The 27,885-nt window shown below is 46.8% G+C and overlaps 1 protein-coding gene across 1 annotated transcript; it reads right to left on the bottom strand.

Annotated features, from left to right (window-relative positions):
• Positions 1–6,634: 6,634 nt before the first annotated feature.
• RPS14 (ribosomal protein S14) lies at positions 6,635–13,495 on the bottom strand. Its single transcript, XM_030329341.1, has 5 exons — positions 13,393–13,495; positions 10,731–10,881; positions 9,965–10,126; positions 7,782–7,858; positions 6,635–6,756 (listed from the first exon to the last, which is right to left on the bottom strand). The coding sequence occupies exons 2-5, from the start codon at positions 10,877–10,879 to the stop codon at positions 6,689–6,691; spliced, it is 456 nt and encodes a 151-aa protein (XP_030185201.1). The 5' UTR covers positions 10,880–10,881; positions 13,393–13,495; the 3' UTR covers positions 6,635–6,688.
• Between the last annotated feature and the right edge of the window lie 14,390 nt (positions 13,496–27,885).

Below are 27,885 nucleotides of genomic sequence, written 5' to 3'. Positions count from 1 at the left end.
ACTTATGAGCACCATCATCATGTTTCCTGAGGGCAAGCTACAACTCACTTTACTGCAACCTCCACTCGTCAGGCCCTTGGAATTCTACCCTCTTCATTCACCTGCAGTTTAATCCTGTTGTTCTGCAGTCCTCAATTTTTATTTTCTCCTTATGCCAGGTTTGGTTTTTTGGGTGTTTTTTTTTCGTAAGCTCGGTTATTTATCACGCAAACGTGATTTTCCTAAGATCATGATTTCTCCTTGACAGAGTCACTGGTTGTTTGCCAGGCAAGCGCAACAGTACCAAGCACATAACTAGGCTTGGAGAATGACAGCTTAAGGCCTCACCTCCTACCCTCACAAGCCCACTTGTCGGCTCCCAGGCTTTTGCGCTCCCTGGATTTGGAACCCTGTGAGCGGGCCCACGTGACTGCATATCTACCATCGGGGCAAGATTATGTCATGACAGAGAGCCCAGATTCTGGAGACAGAGCCAAGTTCAAATCCAGACTCTTCTGCTTACTTGCAACATGTCATCTTGGCCAAGACACTCAGTGTTCCTGAGCCTCAGTTTCTTCATCTGCAAAAATGAGATGATACTACCCTTGTTTACTTTATCAGGTGCTATGAGGATTAAGATAATGTATATAAAACGCTCAGCACAGTTCTTACCTCAATAAACATTTGCCATGAATGTTCTAGGGCTATGCCATCTAATAGAGCAGTCACTAGCTCTCTATATGTGGCAGTTGAAGCCTTAAACGTGGCTAGTCTGAACTGAGATGTGCTGTTAAGCACAGAATACACACTGGATTTCAAAGACTTAGTATAAGAAAAGAATGTAAAATCCTTTGATAACTTTTTATATTGCTTATATGTTGAAATGAAAACATTTTGGATATATTGTATTAATAAAATATATTATAATTAATGTTATTTTTTCTATTAATAGGTCTTCTAGAAAATTTGGAATTACATGTGGTTCAGTTTTGTCGCTTACATTATATTTTTGGACAGTACTACGATGGTGGGGCTTCTGTCGTTTCAGGTGGGCGATGGTGGGGGTGGTTGTATTTTTTTTTGTTTTCCAGTGTGGCAGGGGGGAACAGTATAAGTGGTTTTGAGGTATTCGAATTTTAGTGGCTGTATCTGTCTCTTATATATGGTATTTGAGCTGCAAAGGCTCTTTGGAGATTAAGTAGGCCAATCTTCTCTCTCTAAAGATGGGGGAACTGAGGCCTACCCAGAGGCCCATGGGATATGCCTAGGGCCAGAGAATTAATGATAGCAGAACTCAAATCAGAACCCAGATACCTTCCCCATCCCAGCAAGCGGCTTCAGGTCAGAATAATGCTGCCACCTGGTGGTCACCCATAGATGAGCGTCACAAGCCAGGGCGGCAGCTAGGCTCCCTCAGGAGCAGGACTCAGCTGCCATCTACTTCCCTGTCCTCTGCAGAAGCTAGAACAGGAAGGACCCTCCTCCAACCTCCTTCCAGTCTGACTGCACAGAGCCCCAGCTTGCCAGGGGTATGAAAGCGTAGTGATGAAGGGCACTATCTGTGATTACAGACAAGTGAAGGATTAAATCCCAACTCTACTCCTCCTAGCTATGAGGCCCTGCAAAAGCCACTTATCTCTGATCCTTGGTTTCCCCATATGTAAAATGTGGGTAATAATAGAGCTTACCTCAAAGTTATTAAATTTGAGTCAACAAATATCTACAAAGCACCACCACTTATGCACTGCTCCTGGTACTGGGATATAGCAGTGAACCTAAAAAGACAAGCCCATGGTTCTCAGTGTGCCCTTTAGACCACTGAGAGCAGCAGCACCTGAAAACTTGTTAGAAATGCAAATCTTCAGGCCTCCATCCCAGACCTACTGATTCTGAATCTGACACATACTCAAGGTTGAGAACCACTAGACTTGGACACGTAGATTATATATCAGGTGGGGTTAAGTGATATGAATATGGCAAATAAATGGCTAAATATCTTGAGAATAATGGCCGGGGGCGGGGGTTAGGTGGGGAACACTAATTGATCTGTGAGGGTCAGGGAGAGCCTACCTGATAAGGTGACAAGTTCCAGCAGACATCTGAAAGCAATTATCTAGAGGAAAGGTTAGAAGGATATGCCGTTTCCCCTTCAAAACACATCCTATATTTATAATAAGTCCTGGGGATAGAAGACAGGTGACTATAGTTAATTATTAAAAAAAAAAAAAAAAGACTTCCTGCAAACTGCATACATTCTACTTATATCCTATTGGCCACAACTTAGTCAGATGGACCACACCTAACCACCTGAGGAGTCTTTATTCTGATAAACCATATATCCAGCTAAAAACTGAGAGTCCTATTTACAATAGAAAATGAAGAAAAAGCATTTTGGTGAACAATGGTTTCTGCCATACTAAGAGATTCTGATGTAACCAGCCTTTGGGAGTCTGGTTTATAGTTGTATGCCTCCAATGATGGGGGATCCCTATCTCATGAAAATTTTATCCCCTCTTTGAGCAGCTTTTAGAAAACTCTTTGATAACTCAAGTCTACCTCTCTGTAATTCCTACCACCGTGGGACTACACGGAACAAGACTGCTTGCTCCCTCTTCCCCAAGGGAGAATTTAACTATTTTAAGTCCCCTATACATCTTCTCTTTGAACCACCTAAGGTCAATGGCTTCCCCCCTTGGGAAGGGTTTTCCTGATCCGGCATTAAGAGATTAAAAATGACCTTGACAGTAACCTCATGGATGACAGGGAGCCACATCATCACCCAGGTCCGTGAAGATGAAGTGGAAGTCTAGTGCTCTACCTCAAGCAGAATGTGAAGGAAGCCAAGCAGGAATTGGAGTTCCAGTCTCATTGGACCTTTGTATTTCTTCAGGTTTATTTTGTAGTTCAGAAATTCTTCCTTCTGTTGGCTCTAATCTGCCATTGAACCCATCCACTGAGTATTTAATTTCAATAACTGTATGTATTTTTCTTTGGTTCCTTTTCGAAGACATCTGATTATATCATGCCTACTTTTTTATTCCATTATTTAAGCATTTCATATGTAGTTATTTTTTTTAATATATTTTAATGTTTGTTTATTTTTGAGAGAGACAGAGACAGAATGTGAGTGGGTTAGGGGCAGAAAGAGAGGGAGACACAGAATCAGAAACAGGCTCCAGGCTGTCGACACAGAGCCCAATACAGGGCTCGAAGTCACAAGGCTTGAGATCATGACCTGAGCCAAAGTCGGATGCTCAACCGACTGAGCCACCCAAGCGCCCCTGTAGTTATTTTTTTATTTCAGAGAGAGAGTGTGAGCTGGGGAGAGGGGCAGAGGGAGATAATCTTAAACAGACTCCACAATCAGTGCAGAGCCTGATGGGAGGATCAATCCCACCACCCAGGATTATGACCTGAGCCGATATCAAGAGTCGGAATGCACACAACCAACTGAACCAACCACCCAAGTGCCCTGTTAGGTAGTTTTACATTTTGATAATTTTAATATGAACTCTTTGGGGGTATATAAATCTTTTGTTTCTGTTTGGGGTGCTTATTTTCATGTGTTGGTATCTTTTTTGGGAGTGGAGGGAGCAGGAGTCATATTTGGTTGAACCTAATCTGCGAGAAACCACTGGGCTTCAATTGTGCTTCTGTCCAGAGGAGCTTTTGCTTTTTATCAAGAGCCCTGACACAGTCCTACTTAGGACTTATTAGCCCAGAAATCTGAGGATTTCTGGCTTACTGTGAAGGTCAAGCTCAAATCCCTCACCGTGGGGCCGAGGATAGGGAGAGGGGCAGAGCCTAAATTTAACTTCCTGGCACTGACTTGGTATTTGCCTTAAGAGCTACCCCAACTTTCTTTGCTGACAGCTATTCCCCAATCCATTTCAACTTGATGAACTTTTCTTTTGTTTCTTGAATGCCCCTGGGGATTTCTTTTTTAAAATTTTTAAAAATTATTTTAAGTAGGTTCCACACCCGGTGTGGAGCCCAACGCAGGGCTTGAGCTCATGACCCTGAGATCCAAGTCGAGCTGACATGGAGAGTTGGCCACTTAACCCACTGAGCCACCCAGGTGCTCCTCCTTTATTTCTTTGAAGTCCAGGAATGCATGTTTGTTTTAATTTATCAAGGATCTAGAAATAGAAATGCTTTTTTTAAACTATCTAGTTTGCAGAATCTATGTAGTCTACAGTAGGGGAAAGCCCATTCACATATTCAGTGATTCATTCGACAAGCCATTATGGAGCCCATACTTATCCAAAAGCTGGGGCTGAGGGCTGGGTGGGAGGAACTGGACAAGACCCACTTTACCTTCTCAGAGCTCACACATTAGTGGGGAAAATAGGCTAGAATGCAGGGGGACGGTGGTGGCACATGGGAAGTGGGGGGTGCAGTGGGAATTCAATAGAGAAGTGCCTCGAGGGGCAACCAGGAAAGTAACTCTGAGAGAGGGATGAAGAACAGATTCTAACAGATGAGAAGACAGTGAGGTGACATGGGGGAGAGTAGATGCTGAAGCCAAGCTGGGAAGGGATGTGAGCAGAAGACCGAAGGCACAGAGAATTGGAAAAGCAAAAGGACTAGGTTTGGCTTGGGCAGAGTGAGAGCGTCAAGTATGGGCAGGACCAGGTAACAAAGCATGTGGTCTAGGGCTAGGCATGGAGGCTTGTTTAGTAGACTTACAAGAGCTCAGGTCAGAGAAAGGAGCCAGGAGGGCAGGAGGGACCATTTCTCGGGGCCTGGCTGGGGCTGCAGTTGCAGCCCACGACATCAGGCTCACCTGCCAAGGCTGGGCTCCCGTGGTTCGTGGTCTCAGGCGGGCAACAGCTCCTCCAGTCCTGCCTTGCATGTCTGTGGCCGACAGACTGCTGTTTCAACCTAAGCTGTGCAAACTGGCTCTCCTTGCAAACAAAACCCTGAGAGGAACAGCTTTCAAAGACCTGGCTGACTGCATCTCTGGTTACCAGGAAACAACAGTACAAGTTGCAAAGTCCCATCACAGGAAATAAAAAGAATGCTCTAGCAACCGCCAGCATTTTTCCACCAGGATTCCAGCCAGCTGTCATTCAGGCTCCTTGGCATAAGAACTCAACAAGCTTAAGAATAGTGGTAGCTTCTTCAGAGCCAGGCACTGTGCTAAACACTTTAATCTTACTTAATTCTTATGATACCCTTAGAGGCAGCCATTATCACAGGAAGTTTCACTAAATGGTCAAGCGGTTAAGTAATTTGCCTAAAGTTAGTCTGAAGCTGGGAACTAGGTATTTTCGTCCAGGCATGTTCACTTCTTGAGGGTCTGTACACATCCTGCCTTAGCAATGAGGCTGCCGGTAAGGAAGTACCGTTTTTTCCCCCTAACACTTTTAATTTTGGAATAATTTTAGATTTACCAGAAAGTTGCAAGGATCGTATGACTTTTCTACATACCACTCATCCAATTTTTCCCCTCATGTTAACATCTTACATCACCACAAAATATTTGTCAAAATTAAGAAATTAATCGAACTTCAGGCCTTACTCGTATTTTACCAGTTTTCACGCTAACGTCCTTTCCGGTTCAGGATCCAATGGTGCATTAGTTAGGTCTAATCTCCTTTGGTCTTCTATCCTTGTTTTTCATCACTTTTGACTCAAGCACTGGCATTCTGCAGAATGTCCTCTAATTGGGTTACGGGTTTCTTAAGAGTATCAGAGTTCTCTCATCATCTTGCATCTAGAGTATTGTTGACCATTGAACAGCATAGGTTTGAACTGCGTGGACAATTCACGTGGATTTTTTTCAATAAATACGCATAGAACTGTCTTCTCTCTTCCTTATAATGTTCTTAGTAACATTTTCTTCTAGCTTAATTAGCCACCCAACAGTGGAGCAGTTACCATCACAGGGCCCTATGCTAATCTCTTGCAGAACACTCTGTACCATCTGGTACCACTGGGTCCTCGGAGGTGGATGCAAGCTTCCGGAGAGCAAAAACTTTTTTAATCACTGATGAAAATAGGGCTTGGTGTGTATTTGTGGGGTGACCGAATCTCTATGTACTTTATGTACTGATGTGGAACAATCTCCAAGATCTGCCAAGTGAGAAAAAGCAAGACGCAGCAGAGTGCACTACCAATTTTGCACAGAAGGTGTGGGGGGCGAGTAGACACCCACGTATGTTTATATATGGCTCAAGTCTGGAAGGCTCCTCTTCTGCTCAGACTACACTCGGCTCAACAGTTTCCACTCTGCCCTGGCTCTTTAAGAATTGGTCCATTTTTGGAACCAACATCTGCTTTTCCAAACAAGGTCTCTAAGGTCTTGGTCTGCTTTAGATGATGGAGGCAACAATGCCACAACCAGCAGAGTGGAAAACACCCAACTGCACACAGGTACCTCGCCTCTCCTTAGGCTCCTCCTCCCAGGAATTCACTTCACAGAACACAGGCTCATCCTGTCAAGTGTCAGGGGCCCAACCAGTATCTTGTGTTCCTGTTTGGCAAGTCGTCCGTATCCTCTGCAGTAATATATCTGTTAAAGGCCTCCTGCTTTATCCTGCACCTGTGATCCCCAGAAGTCTTATGCCCTGGTCAAATGGAGCCAGGAGGAAAGAACCAAGTATCCCTGAAGGGTGGCCTCTACACGAAGGAGAGAAGACTGGAGTCGAAATAGCTTACACAAAGGCAATTTATTAACAGAAAACATTAATTTGAGGAATCCTGTTCACAGACGGCGACCACGGCGACCCCCCTTCCTGCGGGTGCTATCGGAGGGGATGGGGGTGACATCCTCTGTGGGGAGGAAGAGAAAATATCATTGCCTAGAGACGGATGGGAAGGAGTCCGGGCCTCCCTAGACCAGTGGCCTAACACACCAACAGTGGATCCTGCTGCTCCCCACATAAACCCTCCATACATAACACACGGATGTGGACTGCCCCATCTGCTGCTTCCTCAAATTTTCCGATGTAGTCTGAACTCATTTTTCTGAAGGGAAAACTGAGGCTCAGAAAAGGCATACAACTTACATACGAGGTCAGAAGCAGGTGAGAAATCACGTTTCTAACATCCAGCCCACTGACTCTCTAGTGAAAAGATTCTCCTACTAAACAGGGCAACCTAACACTATCTTCTTTCCAGTCAGTAAAAGGTTGAAAATATGCTGAAAAAAATAAAACCTTAAGAGGAAAAGGTTGGACCACCAGATCGAGGGATCAGTACATGATGCGACCATGTGCACAGAAACAGGAAAAGGCTAACACCTTCTCAGGAGCTAGACAGGATCAGGAGATCACAGGCGTGAGGAGGGCAGGCACTACACAGATATAGGGGATTTGCTGTGATTCTCCACCGCAGGAGTTGCCACTCCCTGCATTCAGTTTTCATGGTCACAATGACTAGTGTACTCTTAATACTTAGTAGGCAAGGACCAAGGATACAGATGGTCCTACAATTCAGGAGACAGACTACACAAAATGCCAACTCCCTTAAGAGACACTATAAAGGATAGACAATTCATCTCCTATCAGTTCCACCAGCCACTGTCCCAAACCCTATACACCAGGCAGTGTGCGGCACTGGGGTTAAGAAATCAAACTGCGCTGTCCCAATGTAAAAGAGAAGGTCGACATTTACAACAGGTGATAGGGGTGTTCAGGGAGAAATTCTGTCACATGGTGCCTCTTGCAGCCCCCATTAACAACCCTAATTGCCAACAGTCCCCAGACCAAGCACTGCATCCACTGGGTACATCACAAGCTTTCTGGGGTTAATACTTCAAAGTAAATCCAAACGCTAGCTAGAGGGGAGACACTTACCAATCCGCCCAATCTTCATTCCTGAGCGGGCAAGGGCTCTGAGGGCTGACTGGGCCCCAGGTCCAGGGGTCTTGGTTCTAGGAAATGAGAATCTATGTTAAGAAAAGCTTTGTCCAACTCATTAGGGGTTCTTTCTGAGATCCCACAACCCTCTAGCTAAGGAATCGGCAACTTTCCTTAAAGGGCCAAACAGTGGAGAGCCCAACGTGGAACTCAATGAACCTGAGATCAAGACTTGAGCTGAAATCGGGGCGCCTGGGTGGCTCAGTCGGTTAAGCGGCCGACTTCGGCTCAGGTCGTGATCTCGCGCTCCGTGAGTTCAAGCCCCACGTCGGGCTCTGTGCTGACAGCTCAGAGCCTGGAGCCTGTTTCAGATTCTGTGTCTCCCTCTCTCTGACCCTCCCCTGTTCATGCTCTGTCTCTGTCTCAAAAATAAATAAAACGTTAAAAAAAAAATTTTTAAAAAGACTTCAGCTGAAATCAGAGATGGACACTTATCGACTGAACCATCCAGGCACCCCCAAACAATAAATACTGAAGGTTTAGTGGGCCACTTATGATTTTTGTTGCATACTTTCTGACCCCTGGATCATAGTTTGTGCTCTGCCCTGCCTGCAGCCCATTTAAAGTACTGTCCCTTTTTGCCACAGGCTATGATTCTTTTTTGGTGATCTGTTCATTTCCAACTGCTCCACCCGACCCAAACCAAGACCCTAACATCTTTTCAGTGGACCACTTCATCTGGTCTGCTGTCCACAAAGCAGCCATTGTTTTTGTTTTGTTTTGACACAAGCACTATGCCCAATGTGGGGCTTCAACTCATGACCGAGATTAAGAGGTGCATGCTCTACTGACGGAGCCAGTCAGATGTCCCAACACGGCAGTCATCTTTAAAAATGTCCAATCGGGGCGCCTGGGTGGCGCAGTCGGTTAAGCGTCCGACTTCAGCCAGGTCACGATCTCGCGGTCCGTGAGTTCGAGCCCCGCGTCAGGCTCCGGGCTGATGGCTCGGAGCCTGGAGCCTGTTTCCGATTCTGTGTCTCCCTCTCACTCTGCCCCTCCCCCGTTCATGCTCTGTCTCTCTCTGTCCCAAAAATAAATAAACATTGAAAAAAAAAAAATTAAAAAAAAAATAAAAATGTCCAATCTTGGGGTGCCTGGATGGCTTTGTCGTTTTAAGTGTACAACTTCAGCTCAGGTCATGATCCCACGGTCCGTGAATTCGCACCCTGCTTCGGGCTCTGTGCTGACAGCTCAGAGCCCGGAGCCTGCTTCAGATTCTGTGTTTCCCCCTCTCTCTGCCCCTCTCTCACCAAGCTCTGTCTCTCTCAGAAAAGGGAAAAAAAAAAAAAAAAGTCCAATCTCAGGGCACCTGGGTGGCTCAGTTGGTTAAGTGCCCAACTCCTGATTTTGGCTTAGGTCATGATCTCATGATTCATGGGGTGCTAACAGCACAGAGCCTGCCTGGGATGTTCTCTGTCCTTCCCTGGCTAGTACTCTTGCTGTCTCTCAAAATAAATAAACTTTAAAAATGCCCAATCTCATCAGGTCATTACTATTAAAAAGTTCTTTTGCTCCCCCCACCTTTGGCTGAAGTCCAGCTCTTTACTGCTTAAGACCCAGCAGGAACTTGCTCCTGCCTAGCTCTCTGATCACAATTCACAACACTCTTCCCACAGATGTGCCAAGTCCATTCCCACTTGAGACTTTTCCACTGCAGCTGTATCTTGCTGAATACTTTCTCCCTGTCCTTCTTTCACCGGACCACTTCCTGGCACATTTAGGTCTTAGTGGAAATTACACCTTGTCACTAACTCCCATCCCTGACACCATACCTTTACTTCCTAGCACTTGCCACAAATGGGAAGCACAGGCGCCCCTGCTTAGGTTGTTTAAAGTCAGACTCTCCTACCAGCCTAGGTGCCTCTATACGGGAGACGAGAGGTGATAGCTACTCTTTTCCATCGTTCTTTTCTAGTACAGCAAACACAATACCTGGTATGCAATGAGTGCTCAACAAACAAAGTTGGGGATGCAGAAGCGGTGGTGCAGCAACCAACTACTAAATATGAACACACTTAACATGTCTTGTGCAAAGTCACAAGAGAAAAACCAAGCCTCAAATCCAGGTGCTTTGGCATCCATGCCCAGAGACCTCACCTCCCGGCCCCCGACTCACGTACCTATTTCCTCCTGTGGCCCGGAGTTTGATGTGGAGAGCGGTGATGCCCAGCTCCTTGCACCTCTGGGCTACATCCTGGGCAGCCAACATGGCAGCGTAGGGAGAGGACTCATCTCGGTCAGCCTTCACCTTCATCCCACCAGTCACACGGCAGATGGTTTCCCTAGAACAAAAGCTCACGGTCATTCCGCTCACGCAACAAGGATTCTAAGTACTTAGCACATCCTAATGAGTGCCACAGTTCGGGTATGGCAGAAGATGAAGGTCAACTCGAATATGCATCCTTTCTAACAAGATGGCCATGGGTTCTGCCTTGATGGGGTTCAAAGACCCAAATGAATGGGACGCTGTATTAACAATATAAATCTACTTTTACATTTAATCCTCTCAATTGCTCCATGACGTAGACGTTAACCTCACCGTATATATTATGAGAAAACCAAATCTTACAATTTGAGTGACTCTTGCTAACGGTGGCCAGAACCTGTACGTACAGCTGACTTCCAGTCCACCACTGGTCCTACTAAGTACCAACAGATTGAGGATTCACGGATCACCACACTTTAAGGACACAAGGGCAGGGAACGTCTTTCTTGTAACTCAAATGCCTGGGAAATCACAGTATTTGTGACTAAACAAACACGTTTCCTTATCTGAACTTTTTAATTCTTTCAAGAGAACCCCTTAAACTGCCACCCGATTCCAGGAGAATTTCTTCCCCCAGACCCTTGCCAGTTTGGTCTGTACCTCTTCACCCAGGTACTCACTTGCCAGAAAGATCGGTGACATGGACAAAAGTGTCATTGAAGGATGCAAAGATGTGGCACACGCCAAACACATTTTCTCCTTCAGCTACCTGAGGTCCAAGGCTGATGACCTGTTCTTCTTTCTTTTCTTTCCCCTTTCGAGGTGCCATTTCTGAAAGCAAGTAAAAAAAAAAACCCCGAAGTTAGTAATGGACAAGAGGTTTCCACAACCTTTTCCTGGCTATTAAAGGAAATCTCCAAGTTTTGCTCCTCTGTGTCTCTTTCCCTCCACCCTGGGAATCTGTGCAATCTCATCTCTGCCTAAACTCATTTCTCTCTGCACTTAGGAGAGTTCAACTGGTGGCTAAAGAAGAAAAGTACCTTGAGATAACCTTTCCCCTGAATTTACTTAAAGCACAGATCATAGCACTTGCTAAGCAGCCCAGAGTTCTAGCAGCAAGACCACAAGTATCCCTCCAATTTTTACCAAGTCGGCCTCAAAACCACGAAAAACACTGGCTTAGATCCCTAGAGACCTCCAAGTTCAACTGACAGCTCTGCAAACCCGGGTAATCAATTCTTCCTGGGCCTTAAAGCCCACAATATATATCCTGAGAAATTTTTAAAGATTTGTTTAGTGACACAACAAGTCAGTTGCAGAGCAGTGATGAGAACCAGGTTAAGGGATTCCTAGTGTACACTCCACAACACTTCCAATACCAGGAGGGCTTCTGGTCTCCTGGACCCCAAGTATCATTTACTGGTTAGGCTCAAAGACTTTAAAGACTGCATTCAAAAAGATTAGTAGAAGGCCAAGACCAATGACCTACCCATGAACTGGTGACAGCTGAAGACCCTTTACGGAAGACACCTGCTGTCTGAACTCTGCACTAACTCCTACGCTTAGAATTCAAGGGTCCCTCACCCACATAGTTCCCTAGTTTCATCTACTATATCCTGTACCAGATCCCTCCAAAAAGCCAGTTCAAGGGCTATCTCCCATCCTCTGACAATTCATCTCCTGCTATCCTTCCACTACTGACTAAAACCAAATGCTTTTTTTTTTAATTTTAATGTTTTAAACATTTCTAAATGCTTATTTTTAAGAGACAGAGACAAAGCATGAGTACAGGAGGGGCAGAGAAGGGGGGGGGGGGACGGGACACACACAGAATCCGAAGCAGGCTCCCCTCTCCGAGCTGTCAGCACAGAGCCAGACGTGGGGCTCAAACTCACGACCACAAGATCAATGACCTGAGCCGAAGTTGGACGCGTACGCAGCTGAGCCACCCAAGTGCTCAGAACCAAATTCTTAAACTTTTACTAGAATCGAGCATTAAAGGCAATAAAACATACCCTTTTGGAAGGCTAATGGAAAATCCCCATCCCAAAGACTCAGTGTTAGCGAAATCAAGTAACTCTAATCTGACATAGCATGTAATGGAAGTGCAATTATTCCATCAAAGGAGGAAAAGCAAGTATGGGTAAGTGGAAGGCGAAGAGAGGACTACTTTCCGCCCAAAGCACCTCCTGACACTCAATCCGAACAATTCCCTAACACTTCCAGAAGACACTAGAAATCAGAAGGGCTCAGGTGACTTAGGCTGCACCCTTTCAGATGAATACAAATTTGGCCTTGCCTTGGTTCGTAAAGACAGTGGCAAAACCAGACTTAAAAATCAGTGCCCCGACTCCCAGTCCAGCACTTTCTACCCTGTGCCAAGATGCTTTTATTCCATGAAGGACCACCATTCCAGACCCGAGAAAGTCCATGTCTCTTGCATTCCTGGATCTCCCCAGTGCCTTCCTTATACAAGGTCTGGGGAGTGACCACAGTAAGCACATGTGTAGGCCTTAGATGTACAAAGTAACTGTTCCTACGCTCAAATTACATCCAATGGAGTAAGAATTTTAAGGAAGGGGCCAAGAGTGCTCACAGGAAAAGTTTTAAATTCTGCCTGGAGAAGCCCAGAAAGACCAGCAGATCAGAACTTCAGCAGATCAGATTCATCAGGAAGCATGAATACGAATTCCTAAAGTGGCCACCCCACAAATGCCGCCCTGAGGTGGTGATGAGACGGGTCCTTGCAGAATATATAAACGCATCAAAGGTGCTCAACCAACACTGACGTACAATTTCTGGCTTTGTAAGGCGCGCCCAGTACTTGCGACGTGCCAGACCTAGCCATCAACCGGGTTCAGGGAGCACCCAACACAAGGCCGTTTTTTGATTCCGTCCCTGAATCCCCACCACAACCCCCACGGAATCCGGACGACAGTTAATCCTACTTCCCAATCAAGGAAACAAACTGCAGATTAAGAGCCCGGCCTACGACCGCTCAAGAAGCTGGCGGAGTAGAGAGAAGCCACATAGGACTAGGGTCCCGGGTCCTTCCCAAACTTGCTGTGCGGCCCCTTAAACGGAACGGTGGTGGCAGCGCGGAGCGAGGGCCTTCAGGGCTGTAGCCACACTCAACCCCCTCCCCTTCACAAGCTCCTCCTTGAGACAAGACCGCCGCTTCCGAGACCAGGCGCGAACCTGAGTCTGGGGTCGGCCGGCCGCGCCCCTCTCGCCTGGCACCTGACTCGGCTTCCGCGGAAACACCCCAGCCCAGCGCCCCGAACCCCGATGGGTCCCCCTGCCTCAGGATGCCACTCGATTAAACCCGCTGAAGCCTCCTACCTGCGCGTCTTCGCTAGACTCCGCCACCGGAAAGAGAGGGCGAGAGAGGGCGGGGCGACGGGTCACGTTCGCGCTCCCGGAAGTGTACGTCTGAGGTCACGGAGCGAAGCCGGTGGCCCGTTTCTAAGGAGTTGAAGACTCGCCCTCGGGAAAGGCGGTTTACTTAAAGGAGAGCTAAAGGAGGCAAGGGGCAGGGTGTCGCTGCGAGCGGGTCTGTCTCTGAGACTGCACGAAGCAGCTACATCTCCTGAGCGAGGCGGGCCCTTGTGCGAAGATGGTGGCGGCCGCACCTAGACGGACTTCTTCCATCCTGACCCCGGGCCTAGTCGGCCCGGAGGCGGCAGCGCCTCTCGTGGCGCGGAGGGCAATGACAACAACTGCCTGCTTTCATAAACAGACTGTGGACGGCTGGCTATGTCCTGAACAAAATAAGGATAAATTATTCAGTATTTATTATATACTAGCTTGGGCTGAACGATTTATATGCATTGCTTCATTTAATCCTCACAAAATTATCAAATAGATAACTTTTTATTTCTCTTTTACGGATAAAGGATGTTAACCAAGATTACACATTTGTGGCTGATTTGGATTTCTGACTTCAAAGACTGTATGTTTGATAGCTACTTCCATGTATCCCTCTAATAGTGAAGGACCTTGAAGGGTTGGGAGGTGTATAGATGGAGATATGAGGAAGGGCAAAGAAATAGGTCGTGGGTGTGTGTGTGTGTGTGTGTGTGTGTGTGTGGCCCATGTAATAGACTACATATATTGCATATATATGAAAATTTTGAACAAAATTAGCGATTATACAGGGTAACATATAGCCCTATTCTTCACTAGAGTTGGTGCCACTGAACAGCTTTAACTCAGTTTAGCAAAGACCTCCTTTTTAAAAAAGTTTCCCCTTTACAAGAGCAATTAATTACAGAATACCTATAAAAGAGAAACATATAAACATTCTCAAAGGAGAGTACAAGGAAGACAAAAGAGAAAAAACCAGTGACAGTCTTAACCACCACAATTAACACCTTGGTGTACATCCTTTCCAAACATGATCTATGCAAATACGTACAGAATTCCTTTTTTTTTTAATATATGAAATTTATTGTCAAATTGGTTTCCATACAATACCCAGGAGGCACTTCATTTTTTTTTTAAAGAAAAGAGAATAACCTTGCAATATTTTTTCCCAATGGCTAAAAAAATCTGTGCTCATAAACAATCCACATGATAAAGTGTATAGAAAAAAGTAAAAATCATTTCTAAATTCTTTCTTCTTTTTTTTTAAATTAATGCATGTTCATTTGGAAGTCACTTGAATGTAAAAAGAAAAACAAGTATCCATCCGAAGACAAACACTGTTTACAATTTTAAATACGTATGTATGTAATACATATACATACCCACGTGTATATATATATATATATATATATATATATATATATATATCACCTTTATTTTGCTTTTGGCATCATGCTATAGGATGTTGCTATATAGTTTTTAACTTTTGATTTTGAAATAATTGCAGATTCACAGGAAATCACAAAAAACACGTAGGGAGAGTTCCCATGTACTCTTCACCCAGTTTCCCGTAGTGGTAACATCTTGCGTAACTATAAAACACAATCACAGGAAACAAGCGATTGCGATGTATGCATAGAGTGCTATATAATTGTATCACACACGTACACCTGTGTAGCTACCATCACAATTACCACACAGAACTGTTCTATTACCACGAAACCTACTTGTGCTGCCTCTTCAGAGTCCCATCCACCTCTCTGCCCCTCCATCTCTACCACCACCCCTAATCTCTGGAAACCATTGATCTATTTTTCAGCTCCAGAATTTCATTATTTCAAGAAAGTTATATAAATGGAATCACAAGTATGTGACCTTCTGAGATTTTTTTTTTTTACCTAGCATAATTCTCTTGAGACACATCCATGTTGTTACATATATCAATAGATTCATTCATTTTTAATTGCTTAGTAGTATTCCATGTACAGATTTACCATATTATTTTATTTTATTAACTTGTTTTATTTTTTGTTTTTTTAAATTTACATCCAAATTAGCATATGGTGCAACAATGATTTCAGGAGTACATTCCTTAGTGCCCCTTACCCATTTAGACCATCCCCACTCCAACCCCTCCAGTAACCCTCAGTTTGTTCTCCATATTTATGAGTCTCTTCTGTTTTTATATTATTTTTGTTTCCCTCCCCTTATGTTCATCTGTTTTGTCTCTTAAAGTCTTCATATGAGTGAAGTCATATGATTTTTGTCTTTGACTGACTAATTTCACTTAGCATAATACCCTCCAGTTCCATCCACATAGTTGCAAATGGCAAGATTTCATTCTTTTTGATTGCCGAGTAATACTCCATTGTGTGTGTATATATATATACCACATTTTCTTTATCCATTCATCCATCGAGGGACATTTGAGCTCTTTCCATACTTTGGCTATTGTTGCGAGTGCTGCTATAAACACGGGGGTGCACGTGTCCCTTCAAAACAGCACACCTGTATCCCTTGGATAAATGCCTTGTAGTGCAATTGCTGGGTCGTAGGGTAGTTCTCTTTTTAGTTTTTTGAGGAACCTCCATACTGTTTTCCAGAGTGGCTGCACCAGCTTGTATTCCCACCAACAATGCAAAATAGATCCTCTTTCTCCTCATCCTCTCCAACATCTGTCGTTGCCTGAGTTGTTAATGTTAGCTATTCTGACAGGTGTAAGGTGGTATCTCATTGTTGTTTTGTTTTGTATTTCCCTGATGATGAGTGATGTTGAGCATTTTTTCAAGTGTCGGTTGGCCATCCGGCTGTCTTCTTTGGAGAAGTGTCTATTCATGTCTTTTGCCCATTTGTTCACCGGATTATTTATCTTTTGGGTGTTGAGTTTGATAAGTTCTTTATAGATTTTGGATACTAACCCTTTATCTGATATGTCATTTGCAAATACCTTCTGTCAGTTGCCTTTTAGTTTTGCTGATTGTTTCCTTCACTGTGCAGAAGCTTTTTATTTTGATGAGGTCCCAGTAGTTCACTTTTGCTTTTGTTTCCCTTGCCTCCGGAGACGTGTTGAGTAGGAAGTTGCTGCGGCCAAGATCAAAGAGGTTTTTGCCTGCTTTCTTCTCGAGGATTTTGATGGCTTCCTGTCTTACGTTTAGGTCTTTCATCCATTTTGAGTTTATTTTTGTGTATGGTGTAAGAAAGTGGTCCAGGTTCATTCCTCTGCATGTCGCTGTCCAGTTTTCCCAGCACCACTTGCTGAAGAGGCTGTCTTTATTCTTTTGGATATTTTTTCCTGCTTTGTCAAAGATTAGTTGGCCATACGTTTGTGGGTCCATTTCTGGGTTCTCTATTCTGTTCCATTGATCTGAGTGTCTGTTCTTGTGCCAGTACCATACTGTCTCGATGATTACAGTTTTGTAGTATAGCTTAAAGTCTGGGGTTGTGATGCCTCCTGCTTTGGTTTTCTTTTTCAAGATCGCTTTGGCTATTCTGGGTCTTTTCTGGTTCCATACAAATTTTAAGATTATTTGTTCTAACTCTGTGGAGAATGCTGGTCTAAATTCTTTCTTCTAGTGATACCACCATTGTCAAATTATCATTATTGAATTGGAGCATAATTCCAGAAATAACTGTCTATATCTATATTTTTATCATAAAACACACCGTCTTAGGTAAATGAAATCATATTCTGTATGCCATTTGGTAACCTTTTTTTCCCTCAACATTGTGGACATCTTCCCATAACTATAGTAGAGAACTACAACATTTTTTTTTACAAATACTTAACATTTTATTTGTTATTTTGAATATTAAGTGCATTCACAAGAATAAAGAGACTATAAACAGATATGAAAAAGTGTGCAAAAAAAAAAAAAAAAGATTTCCTCTCATCTCTGCCCCGGCAGCCCTATCCTCTTCCTTGCCAGCAACCAGGAATAGCTGTATCTTTTTTAATTAAGAAAAAAAATTTTTTTACATTTATTTATTTTTGAGAGAGAGGGAGAGAAAGAGAGAGCACAAGTCGGGGAGGGGCAGAGAGAGAGGGAGACACAGAATCTAAAGCAGGCTCCAGGCTCTGAGCTGTCAGCACAGAGCACATCACGGGGCTCGAACTCACAAACCGTGAGATCATGACCTGAGCTGAAGTTGGACGCTTAACTCACTGAGCCACCCAGGTGCCCCTATTTTTTTTTTAATTTTATTTAATGTTTATTTTTGAGGGAGAGAGAGACAGAGACAGAGTGCGAGCAGAGGAGGGGCAAAGAGAAAGGGAGACACAGAATCCAAAGCAGGCTCCAGGCTCCGAGCTATCAGCACAGAGCCGGATGTTGGACTCAAACTCACAAACTGTGAGATCACGACATGAGCCAAAGTTGGACGCCCAACTGGCTGAACCACCCAGGTGTCCCATAGCTGTATTGTATCATTTTTAACTACTACCTGGTATTCCTTTGTATAGCCAAACCATTATTTAACCAGTTCTCTGTTGGTGGGGACAAAATTTGTAAATGTAAACAAAACTGTCAGGAACATACTTGTGCCTTTCTTTCCTCAGGGTAGATTGCCAGAAGTCAAAAGGAATATATATTTGAAATTTTGATACATGTTGCTAAATTGCCCTCCAGAAAGTTCATGTCAATTTCCACTGCTGCTTAACTGAGAAACTATGTCTCTTAGTATTGTATTTCTTCCATGGTTAGTACAGTGAGATGTCTCTTTATGGATTGTTTTGAGCATTTGCATATTTTCTGTGAATTGTCTGTTGATAGTCCTGAAAAGGGAAGGCTTTTTATTCTCAAGTAGTAAATTCCTCAATAGAAGAGGTATGATAGCAGAGACTGGAGAACTGTGGAGTGAGCTCTTGCTTTGGATAAGAGTTGTACTAAACAGACCTTGGTGAGGGAAACATCATGAAGGGAGACTGGCTTAATCTTACGGCTGAAGGCAGTCCATACAGTTACTTCACAACTTATTTTTTTTAGGGGCACCTGGCTGGCTCCATTGGTAGAGCATGTGACTTTTGATCTCAGGTTCATGACTTCAAGCCCCAGTTGGGCATAGAGCTTACTTTTAAAAAATAACACAAAACAAATATTTGTTTGTTTAAAAAGAAGAACCTATTTCTTTTACAGGGAAGTCTTATCTTCATATCAAATCATCAAAGCCACTGCTTTCAAACTCCACTTTGATTATTTAATCAACATATGTATTGTTTCTACAAAGAGTTGTTAGTTGTGTGCAAAATTGTAACCTTTCTTGGCTTTAGTTTTCTATCTGTAAAATGGAATAATAACGGTATTTAAAAATGTATTTTGAAGCGTATGTCTTCATTGGGTACTTGCTCTGTGCCAACCTCTGAGATATAATAATACTGACATTTAAGCTAAGACTTAAAGGGGTGCCTGGGTGGCTCAGTCAGTTGAGCGTCTGACTTCGGCTCAGGTCATGATCTCACGGTTTGTGAGTTCAAGCCCCGTGTCGGGCTCTGTGCTGACAGCTCAGAGCCTAGAGCCTGCTAGGAGGGATTCTGTGTCTCCCTCTCTCTCTCTCTGCCCCTCCCTGCTCATGCTTTGTCTCTCAAAAATAAATAAACATTTTTTAAAATGTTTTTATTTTTATTTTTTGAAGGAGAGAGAGAGACAGAGCATGAGCAGGGGAGGAGCAGAGAGAGGGAGACACAGAATTTGAAACAGGCTCCAGGCTCTAAGCTGTCAGCACAGAGCCCGACGCGGGGCTCGAACCCACAAGCTGTGAGATCATGACTTGAGCCAAAGCCGTACGCTTAACCGACTGAGCCACCCAGGCACCCCCAAAGTAAATAAACATTTAAAAAATTAAAAAAAAAAAGACTTATTGGGCACTTAGTATGTGTCTTGCACTGTTCTAGATGCTTGGGGTACATTTGTGACCAGAGCAGACAACGATCCCTACCTTCTTGGGGTTTATATTCTGGCAGCAAGGGCAGGCATAATATCTAAATAAATTCTCTATGATGTTACAAGGTGATCAGTTACTACGGAAAGAAGAAAAGGTTGAGTAAGGTAAAGGATATTGCAGGGGTGGGGGGTTCTCACGAAAGGGGTGGGGCACATAGCAGATTCAAATCGAGAGGGCAAGGTAGCCTTGTTGAGAGATTTGAGCAGAGGGGGGAGGCAGGAAAAGGAGCAAGTGTTGCCAGTATCTAAGGGAAGATTACAGCAGGCAGAGGGAACAGCATGTACAAAGGCCGCAGGTGAAGCACCCATGGCATAGTCCAGGAACAGTAAGGCCAGTGTAGCCACAGTGCAGTGATGAGATGCAGTGATGGGAGGTAATGGATGGTATGGGCACATCATATAGGCCTTCAGGTCATTGCACGGACGTTGGTTTTTATCCTGTAAGGAGCCATCAGAGGGTTTTGAGCAGAGGAGGGACAGAATCTGACTTATTTTTTTTTAAAGTTTATTTATTTAGAGAGAGAGAGAGAACACGAGGTGGGGGAGGGGCAGAGAGAGAGGGAGAGAGAGAATCCCAAGCAGGCTCCATGGTGTCAGCATGGAGCCTGATGTGGGGCTCGATCCCACAAACCGTGAGATCGTGACCTGAGCCAAAATCAAGAGTCAGACACTTAACTGACTGAGCCAGCCGGGTGCCCCCTGACTTAGGTTTTAATAGGACCCATGAGGATGCTCTCTGGAGAATAGACTCTCGGTCGGTGTAGGGGTGGGGGTGAGAGGTAACATAGAAGGAGGGGTTCCAGTTTAGAGGGGAAAGATACTGGTAGCTGAGACCCAGGTGGCGTCCGTGGGGGCAGAAAGAAGTGATTAAAATTCCATTATATTTCTGAAGTAGATCCAACAGGATTTCTTGATAGGTTAGACAGGAGACATAAGAGAAAGAGAATTATCAAAAATGATTCCGGGGCGCCTGGGTGGCTCAGTCGGTTAAGTGTCCGACCTTGGCTCAGATCATGATCTCACGGTTCGTGAGTTCAAGCCCCACATCGGGCTCTGTGCTGACAGCTTGGAGCCTGGAACCTGTTTCAGATTCTGTGTCTCCCTCTCTCTCTGCCCCTCCCCCACTCACACTCTGTCTCTGCCTCTCAAAAATAAATAAACATTGCAAAAAAAATTTTTTTTTTCAACGTTTATTTATTTTCGGGACAGAGAGAGAGACAGAGCATGAACGGGGGAGGGGCAGAGAGGAGAGAGAGGGAGACACAGAATCGGAAACAGGCTCCAGGCTCTGAGCCATCAGCTCAGAGCCTGACGCGGGGCTCGAACTCACGGACCGCGAGATCGTGACCTGGCTGAAGTCGGACGCTTAACCGACTGCGCCACCCAGGCGCCCCGCAAAAAAATTTTTAAAAATGATTCCAACATTTATGGCAGAAGAAACTGGAAGGATGGAGTGGTCATCAGCTAGGATGGGGAAGGCCGAGGGAGGAGTTGGTTTTTAGGGGAAGATGAGACGTTCAACCTTAGACCTGAGTCTGAGGTGTTTACTACACATCCAAGTGGAGATGCCAAGGAAGTTTTGGGGATGGACGAGTCTGGAATTGAAGAGCGGCGTCTTCAGCATCTAGATGGTATTTGAAATCATGAGACTGTTGATGACCACCGAGGGGCTGAGTGCAGATAGAGAAGGGGAGTTCAGGGACTGGGCATCACAGCATGGGGATAAGAGAAAGAGACAGCCAAGGAAAAAGAAGCAGGGAACAGGAAGATGGGAGGAAAACCGAGAGGGAGGGCGTGTCTGAGACGCCAAGCGAAGAAAGGGAATCAAGGAGAAGGGAGTGGGCAGCCGAGAGGTATCTACCTCGGTGAGGCCGAGAATGTGCATAGATGCCGCAACACGGAGGGCACTGGGCACCTCCACAAGAGCAGTTTCAGCATGCACGTGTATCAGGAGAACGTGCGAATGGAGTAGATGTAAGGAAGAAATGAAGGTAACGTGTGCAAAAGGCAGAGGATGAGAGAATGAGGAAACGGGATCAGAGGTTCTTTTGGGTTTTCTTTTTTAAGGTTGCACCCACAACAGATATTTGTACACTGATGGGGGTGAAAATTTGAGGAAGGAGCCGCGTCCTTGAGCATGTGAGATCTGATGGGCTTTAGTGCCTGCAGGGATTAATTGGCTTTGGGTAGGAGCATGGGTAGTGCATCTGTGCAAATGAGGCAGAAGGAAGGTGCTGCAGGGAGCAGAGCACGTGTGGGGGGTGGGAGCTTGAGAACAGTCTCATTGGGGGAGTGGCATGAGGCTGGGGGTGGGCAGAGAGATATGGAAGGTTGGAGGTGATAGAAGACTTGAAACGATCACCGAGGTCCAGGGCAGTAGAGGATGATTCCCAGGCAGCATTAAGGGCCCCCTTGAGGTTGGTGGTTGATGTCTTTTTCCAGCCACGTCCAGCTGCATGGATGCAGGCATGGAATAAACAGTGCGTTTGGAATAAACGAGAACTTGAGAGACCAGCGGGAGAAGGAGGGTGAGTGCACAGAACAGTGACCATGACTGAGCATGACATTGAAGCTGGATGACTGGGGCCATGAGAATGTCAAGGGGCTAAGAGACACCCTAAAGGCTGTGGGGGCAACAGGTCAGAGGTCCCAGTGGGGCCAGGGACAGCTGAAGTCAGTTACCAGCCGATACTTTGGGCTGGCGATCAGGGGCCCAGGGGCATGAGACTGAGATGTTGGTTCAAAGAGGAGTTGCGGGCAGTGGTAAGACCATGGGAGTGAGTGGTCCAGATGGGCCGGGGAAGGAGCTCCTTGGAGTGAGTGGATCCAGGGTGATGGCAGCATCCTCTGTGTGAAAACTGAGACGACCAAGAACTAAAACAGGGATAGCCTGATTGAGAATGAAACTGAGTCCAGAGTAAAGAAGTCCTTGAGGATGGCAGGATGTGCCCCAGGGGTTGGTAGATGTCTGCACTGAGGGAGTAATGCTCCCTGGCTACACGTGGGCAGTGACAAGATTCAAAACTGGCGTCCTTTAGGGAGGAGGGAAGGAGAATGGCCTGGAAATAAGGAGTAGGAGAACAGCATGCTTACCTCCTGCGGTTCCTACCCCCTTCTCTCACTTCTATAGCAGGGAGGCCACTGGGGGGCCTGCAGGGAAATGCAGCGTCTTCAGGGGAGGGCCAGGTTTCCTAGGACGAGACGGGAATATCCAGAGAAGAAACTGGAAGGAGAAATCTCATTGCTGATGGTGTGGAATTCCTGAAGGGAGCAGAAGGCTTTGAGGAGCTGAAAGGGAATCAAAGTTGGGGATGGGGGGGGGGACCGAGGAGGGGCTGCCAGGGCCCCACAGGGACCAGAGAGCAGAGACAAGGGAGGCCCTGGGTGTGGGGTGGGCAGATAAAGGCCCCAGAGACTAGTGACTGAACATCGCAGCTGCTTGTTGGACAGCAACAGCAATGACAGCACCTACATTAATGATTTACAGCATGCCGGACCCTCTACAAAGCGAGGTGCATGTATCATCCCATTGAATCCTTTCAATCACCCTGTGAGGTAGAAATGTTTTGTTTCGGGGCGCCTGGGTGGCGCAGTCGGTTAAGCGTCCGACTTCAGCCAGGTCACGATCTCGCGGTCCGTGAGTTCGAGCCCCGCGTCGGGCTCTGGGCTGATGGCTCAGAGCCTGGAGCCTGTTTCCGATTCTGTGTCTCCCTCTCTCTCTGCCCCTCCCCCGTTCATGCTCTGTCTCTCTCTGTCCCAAAAATAAATAAACGTTGAAAAAAAAAATTAAAAAAAAAAAAAAAAAGAAATGTTTTGTTTCCCTCATTTTACAACGAAGGAAACAAGCAAGCGATCAAGAGCCATCAGTGGTGGTGTGGGAAGCTGAGCCCACACAATAGGATTCCAGAGCCCGGATATTTTATTTATTTTTATTAGAAAGAGAGAGCATGCACGAGCCTGAGAGAGGGGCAAAGCAAGAGAGAGAGACAGAGAGAGAGAGAGAGAGAGAGAGAGAATCCCAAGCAGGCCCCATGCTCAGCATTCAGCCCAAAGCATGCCACGGGGCTCGATCTCACAACCCTGGGATCATGACCTGAGCTGAAATCAAGAGTTGGACGTTCAACCAGCTGAGTCGCTCCAAATCGCTCCAGGCGCTCCAAAGAACCCAGCTATTTTAAATCTCAGATCCAGGTGTTTTCTAAATATCTGTTGAGTAGGTAAACGAAGAGCAGGGCATTGGCCTGAGGAACCCAAACCCAGCCCTTTGCTGGGCGCTCAAGCCCAGCCTGGAATGCCCCATACTTCCTATGCTTAGCAACTGTTCATACTTTAATTTCCTCATGGGTTCCATCCTCTGCTCCCCTGGGAGGCTAGTTTTGCAAAAGGGAGCAAGGGAAGCGTGGGAATAAGAATCTGTGGCCCAAACAGGAAGAGATAGTTCACCACAGACCCACAGCCTCCTAGCCCCGTGGGCACCAGGCCTTGGAGGTGGGGCCCAGCCCAAAGCAGTACCTGTGTCCTTCCTGGAAACTCTCAGTTTCCATCCTCCATCGGCTGTGACCTGCCTGCTTCTGATGCTCACAGGACTCACCCTCAGTCTGAGTGCATGGGTGCTGGATCCTCTCAGCACTTACCATGTGGAAGGAAGCATTACAGAGCTTTTGTCAAGGTCTTTGTTGAAGGAGAATACAGGCAAAAATCATGGAGTATGTGGAGCAGGGCACATGGGGTGTCCGTGGGGGCTACAGAGGGCAGGTTCAGCTTGGTCAGGGGCCTCTGGGCAGGTGCCACTCAAGTAGATGCCCAGAGTGGGAGTAGGGATCAGCCAGGACAGGGAGAAGAGGGTTGGGGAGAATTTCCAGGCTGAGAAGTTAGCCTGTGGGAAGGTCTTGAGTCCGTAGAGAACGTGGATCACTCAGGATCATTTGTGAAGTTCTGTGAAGTCCCGTGTGGCTGGAGCGGAGGGCATGGTGGGAAGTGAGCTCCAGGGCTGGGGGCTGAGAGGCTAAGTGCCTGGATGGGCAGCCCCTGTGTTTGCTCCTAGGCCCAGCGCTGCCCAGGGAGGGAGATCAAGGTTGGGGTGGGGGAGGTCCCAGGGAGCTGCTGCCCCCACCCTGAGTGAAACAGAGGGGCTAAGAGTACCAGCTCCCTCCTAGGTTTCCCACTAGGTGGCGCCTGATCTCCACACTGGGAGGAAGGACAGGCGGATGCTGTTGTGTTAGGGAAGGGCTCTGCAGTTTCTGAGCCCAGAAGTTGATTGGGGAGTGTGTGAGTCTGTGTGTGTAAATCTGCACTTCAGTCAGGACATCCACCTGGGACATGGTTGTGATGTGGCCTTGGCATACATTCTCCCTTCGTGCTCAGCATACCACCAGAGGCTCGGATTTTTGTCCTCAGTGTCTAGAGTGGGAAGCCGAGGCTAGAGAAGGTCAGGGATGTGCCCAAGGTCACTGGGCTGGTTCAGAGTGGAGTAAGTGGATAGAGGTTACCACCGCCCCCCCCCCCCCCCAGATCTGGATCTCAGCCTCTGCACCTTGCCACGCTGCAGGACTGGCTTTCAAAGGACCTGCTCTGGGTCAGTCTGAAGGGGAGAGCAAAGCCCAATGGGTTGGTGATACCAGGATATGGATTCTGGGCCATTTATCCATTCAGCACACTCCTTGAGTGCTGCTATGTGCCAGGCACTGTGCTAGGCATTGGTGAACAATAAGGCAATGGATATAGCATAGACCGGAAGGCACAATCTAGCAGGGGAGACGGCCAGACGACATACGAATAAACTGGCCGACAACTTTATCATTACGGATTGTCGTAAGTGCTGTGAAGGAAACAGGCACTTTTCCAACAAGGCCAACAAGGCCAGAGGGGTGGGCTCCTTCTCTTGAAGGGGGTGGGGACCGGACTCTGAGGAAGAGACCTGAAGGGTAAGAAGGCACAGCTAGAGGAAATAGCTAGTCCAAGAGCTGCCAAGGCAGAAAAGAGCGTGAGGGACTGCATGGAGGAGGGGGCAAGTGAAGAGGGGGAAAGAAGTAAGATCATCCAGGAATCCAGGAGCCTGGTGAGCCCGGGTAAGGAGGGTGCCTGGGAAAGGCAGTGAGGAGCTATAAGCAGGGCATTGCACGTTCTGATTTGTGTATTTCAAAGCTCACCCCGAGGGCAGCTTGGTGGCTCCGTCAGTTAAGCACTGGACTCTTGATTTCAGCTCAGGTCATGATCTCACGGTTCATGAGTTCGAGCCCTGCTTGGGGCTCCATGCTGATAGTGTGGGGCCTGCTTGGGATTCTCTCTCCCTCTCTCTCTCTCTCCCCCTCCCCCATCCATGCTGTCTCTGTCTCTGTCTCTCTCTCTCAAAATAAATGAACTTCAAAAAAAAAAAAAAAAGCTCACTCTGGCCCTGTCACTTTTGGACATCCCAGTAGACAGAGGGGGCAGGCAGTCGAGGCTCACTGGACAGGCCAGGGCTGCTGGTGTAACTTGAGGAGCCTCTAGACTGTACTCATATCAAGGGATTGGGGGAGGTCACACAGCCCACAGTCCAGGTGGAGTCCAACGATGGAGGGTAGCAAGGGCCCCATCACTGCAGGTGGGCAGGGGAGCCTGGCTGCTGGAAAGGGGAGGCCTCTTTGAGGGAGGTGGAAGAACGGAACGGCCTCTGAGGGTGTCAGAGACCGAGCCTGGGTGACCCTGGGACCCTGGGGACAAGCTGGAGATGCTGACTCTGTCTCTTTGTCTGGTTAGATTCTCCTTCTCAGTGGCACTTCCCCCACTGCCATCTGGTAGGCCCCAGAGACAAGACCCCGGGTGGGGGCTGGGAGGCCAGCCCCAGGGACAGGCTGTAATTCTAGCTGGGGGCAGGTTTCCTGAGTTTCAGTGCCACCTGGTGTGAGGTTCCTCTTTCTGGCACCTCCCTCATGACTGGCTCTCTGCTGACAGTCCCTCCTCCCCAACTGCGGGGCTGTTCAGCTAGCTTCCCACCTGGAAAGACATTGAATCAGGTGGTACCGCATGGTGGGGGGGGAGGGGTAATTGGAGGGGGCCGCCAAGCTTAATTAATGGTTGTGAAGCCCTGGAAACTGCATCCGAGAGGCGCCCCCCCTCCACCTTGACTTTCATCTTCAAAACTTCCCCACCAGCCTGGATGAAAGGGCCAGGGAGGGGCCAGGTATTAATAGTAATTATTAGTTTCACTAATAAAGAGAAGACACGGGATTATCACCAAGTTTAACTTGTTCTCCCCTCTTTGTCTACCTCTTCTCTCCTTCCTCTGTCTCCATCTCTCCCTTCCTCTTTTCCTCCTTCCCCCTCTCATGCCTTGCCACTTCTGTGTGTCCTTGTTTTGAGGCCTCAGCATCCTGCAGATGGGTCGGGGTCTCGGCAGATCCTTGTGTTGGGATGTCTGGGGCACCAGGATATTGGGGGAGCACCCCTTGTCTGGGTTGCAGAAGGAGGGCGGGAAAACATGTGGGTGTGGGTGTGTATTAGGGTGTTTATGTCCATTCAGGTATTCATTCATTCACTGTTTTACAAATGGTTATCGAACACCTACTGGGTGCCAAGCATTGGGTTGGGCCCCAGGGATTCAATGCTGAGCAAGAGAGACTCGGGCCCTGCCCTTGGAACCAACATCCAAGCGGGGAGGACGGATAATAAACAGCAAACTGAGAAGTACACGCGAGGTCACAGACTGAGGTGCACATTAAGTAGGGATAATTAGCAGCTATGATACAGAGTCATGTGGGGGACCACTTTAGACTGGGGGACCAGGGAGGCCTCCCCGAGGAGGTGGCGTTTGGGCGGAGACCTGAATGATGGGAAAATGGTCTGCGGGGAGGACAGCCTTTACAAAAGCCCTGAGGTGGGAAAAAGCTTAGAATGTTGGAGGATGAGAAAGGAGGGTAAGGGGGCCCTGTGACGGGAGGGGAGAGCTAGATGGAGAAGGGGCAAGATGAGCTGGTGCATGGCCGTGCCCTCCCCCACCCCGTGCATGCACACCAGCCCCACACCTACTAGGGTGCTCTGCTCTCACTGTCTTGAAATTCTTAATTTTTTAGAAAGACACCGGTAAACTTTATGTTCTTTAAGTTTATTTATATTTTGATAGAGAGTGGGGGGAGGGGGTAGCCGGGGTGGGGGACGGGCCGAGAGCTAGGGAGAGAGAGAGAATCCCAAGCAGGCTCCACACTATCAGCATGGAGCCCCAAGCAGGGCTCGAACTCATGAACCATGAGATCATGACCTGAGCCCAAATCAAGAGTCAGATGCTCAGCTGACTGAGCCACCCAGGAGCTCCCTGAAATTCTTAATTTTTGAACAAGAGGTTCTGCATCTTGATTTTGTACTGGACTCCACAAAGTATGTAACTATTCTTGGCTGGGAAGGTCGGCAAAAGAAGTGAATGTCTGTGTAAAAAATACGAGGGCCACTGGGCTGGTGTTTGGTGAAGGAAGGAAAGAAGGAGGGAGGGAAGGGAGGAAGGAAGGAAGAAGGGAAGGAGGGAAGGAAGGAAGCCACGTGCACACATGTGCGAGCTGAT

The sequence above is a fragment of the Lynx canadensis genome, chromosome A1, assembly GCF_007474595.2.
Source record: "Lynx canadensis isolate LIC74 chromosome A1, mLynCan4.pri.v2, whole genome shotgun sequence".
NCBI classification, from domain to species: domain Eukaryota; kingdom Metazoa; phylum Chordata; class Mammalia; order Carnivora; family Felidae; genus Lynx; species Lynx canadensis.
Note: the sequence above shows the minus strand (reverse complement) of the source record. Positions and strands in the feature narration are given on the sequence as shown.

What these genes read in the sequence shown, in the direction of transcription:
- RPS14 (XM_030329341.1), bottom strand. Translation starts at nt 10,879, where the DNA reads ATGGCACCTCGAAAGGGGAAAGAAAAGAAAGAAGAACAGGTCATCAGC. An exon ending in GTCACCGATCTTTCTGGCAA is followed by an intron (nt 10,127 to 10,730) that starts GTGAGTACCTGG and finishes CTTTTGTTCTAG; the next exon opens with GGAAACCATCTGCCGTGTGA. An exon ending in CGGGCCACAGGAGGAAATAG is followed by an intron (nt 7,859 to 9,964) that starts GTACGTGAGTCG and finishes CTCATTTCCTAG; the next exon opens with AACCAAGACCCCTGGACCTG.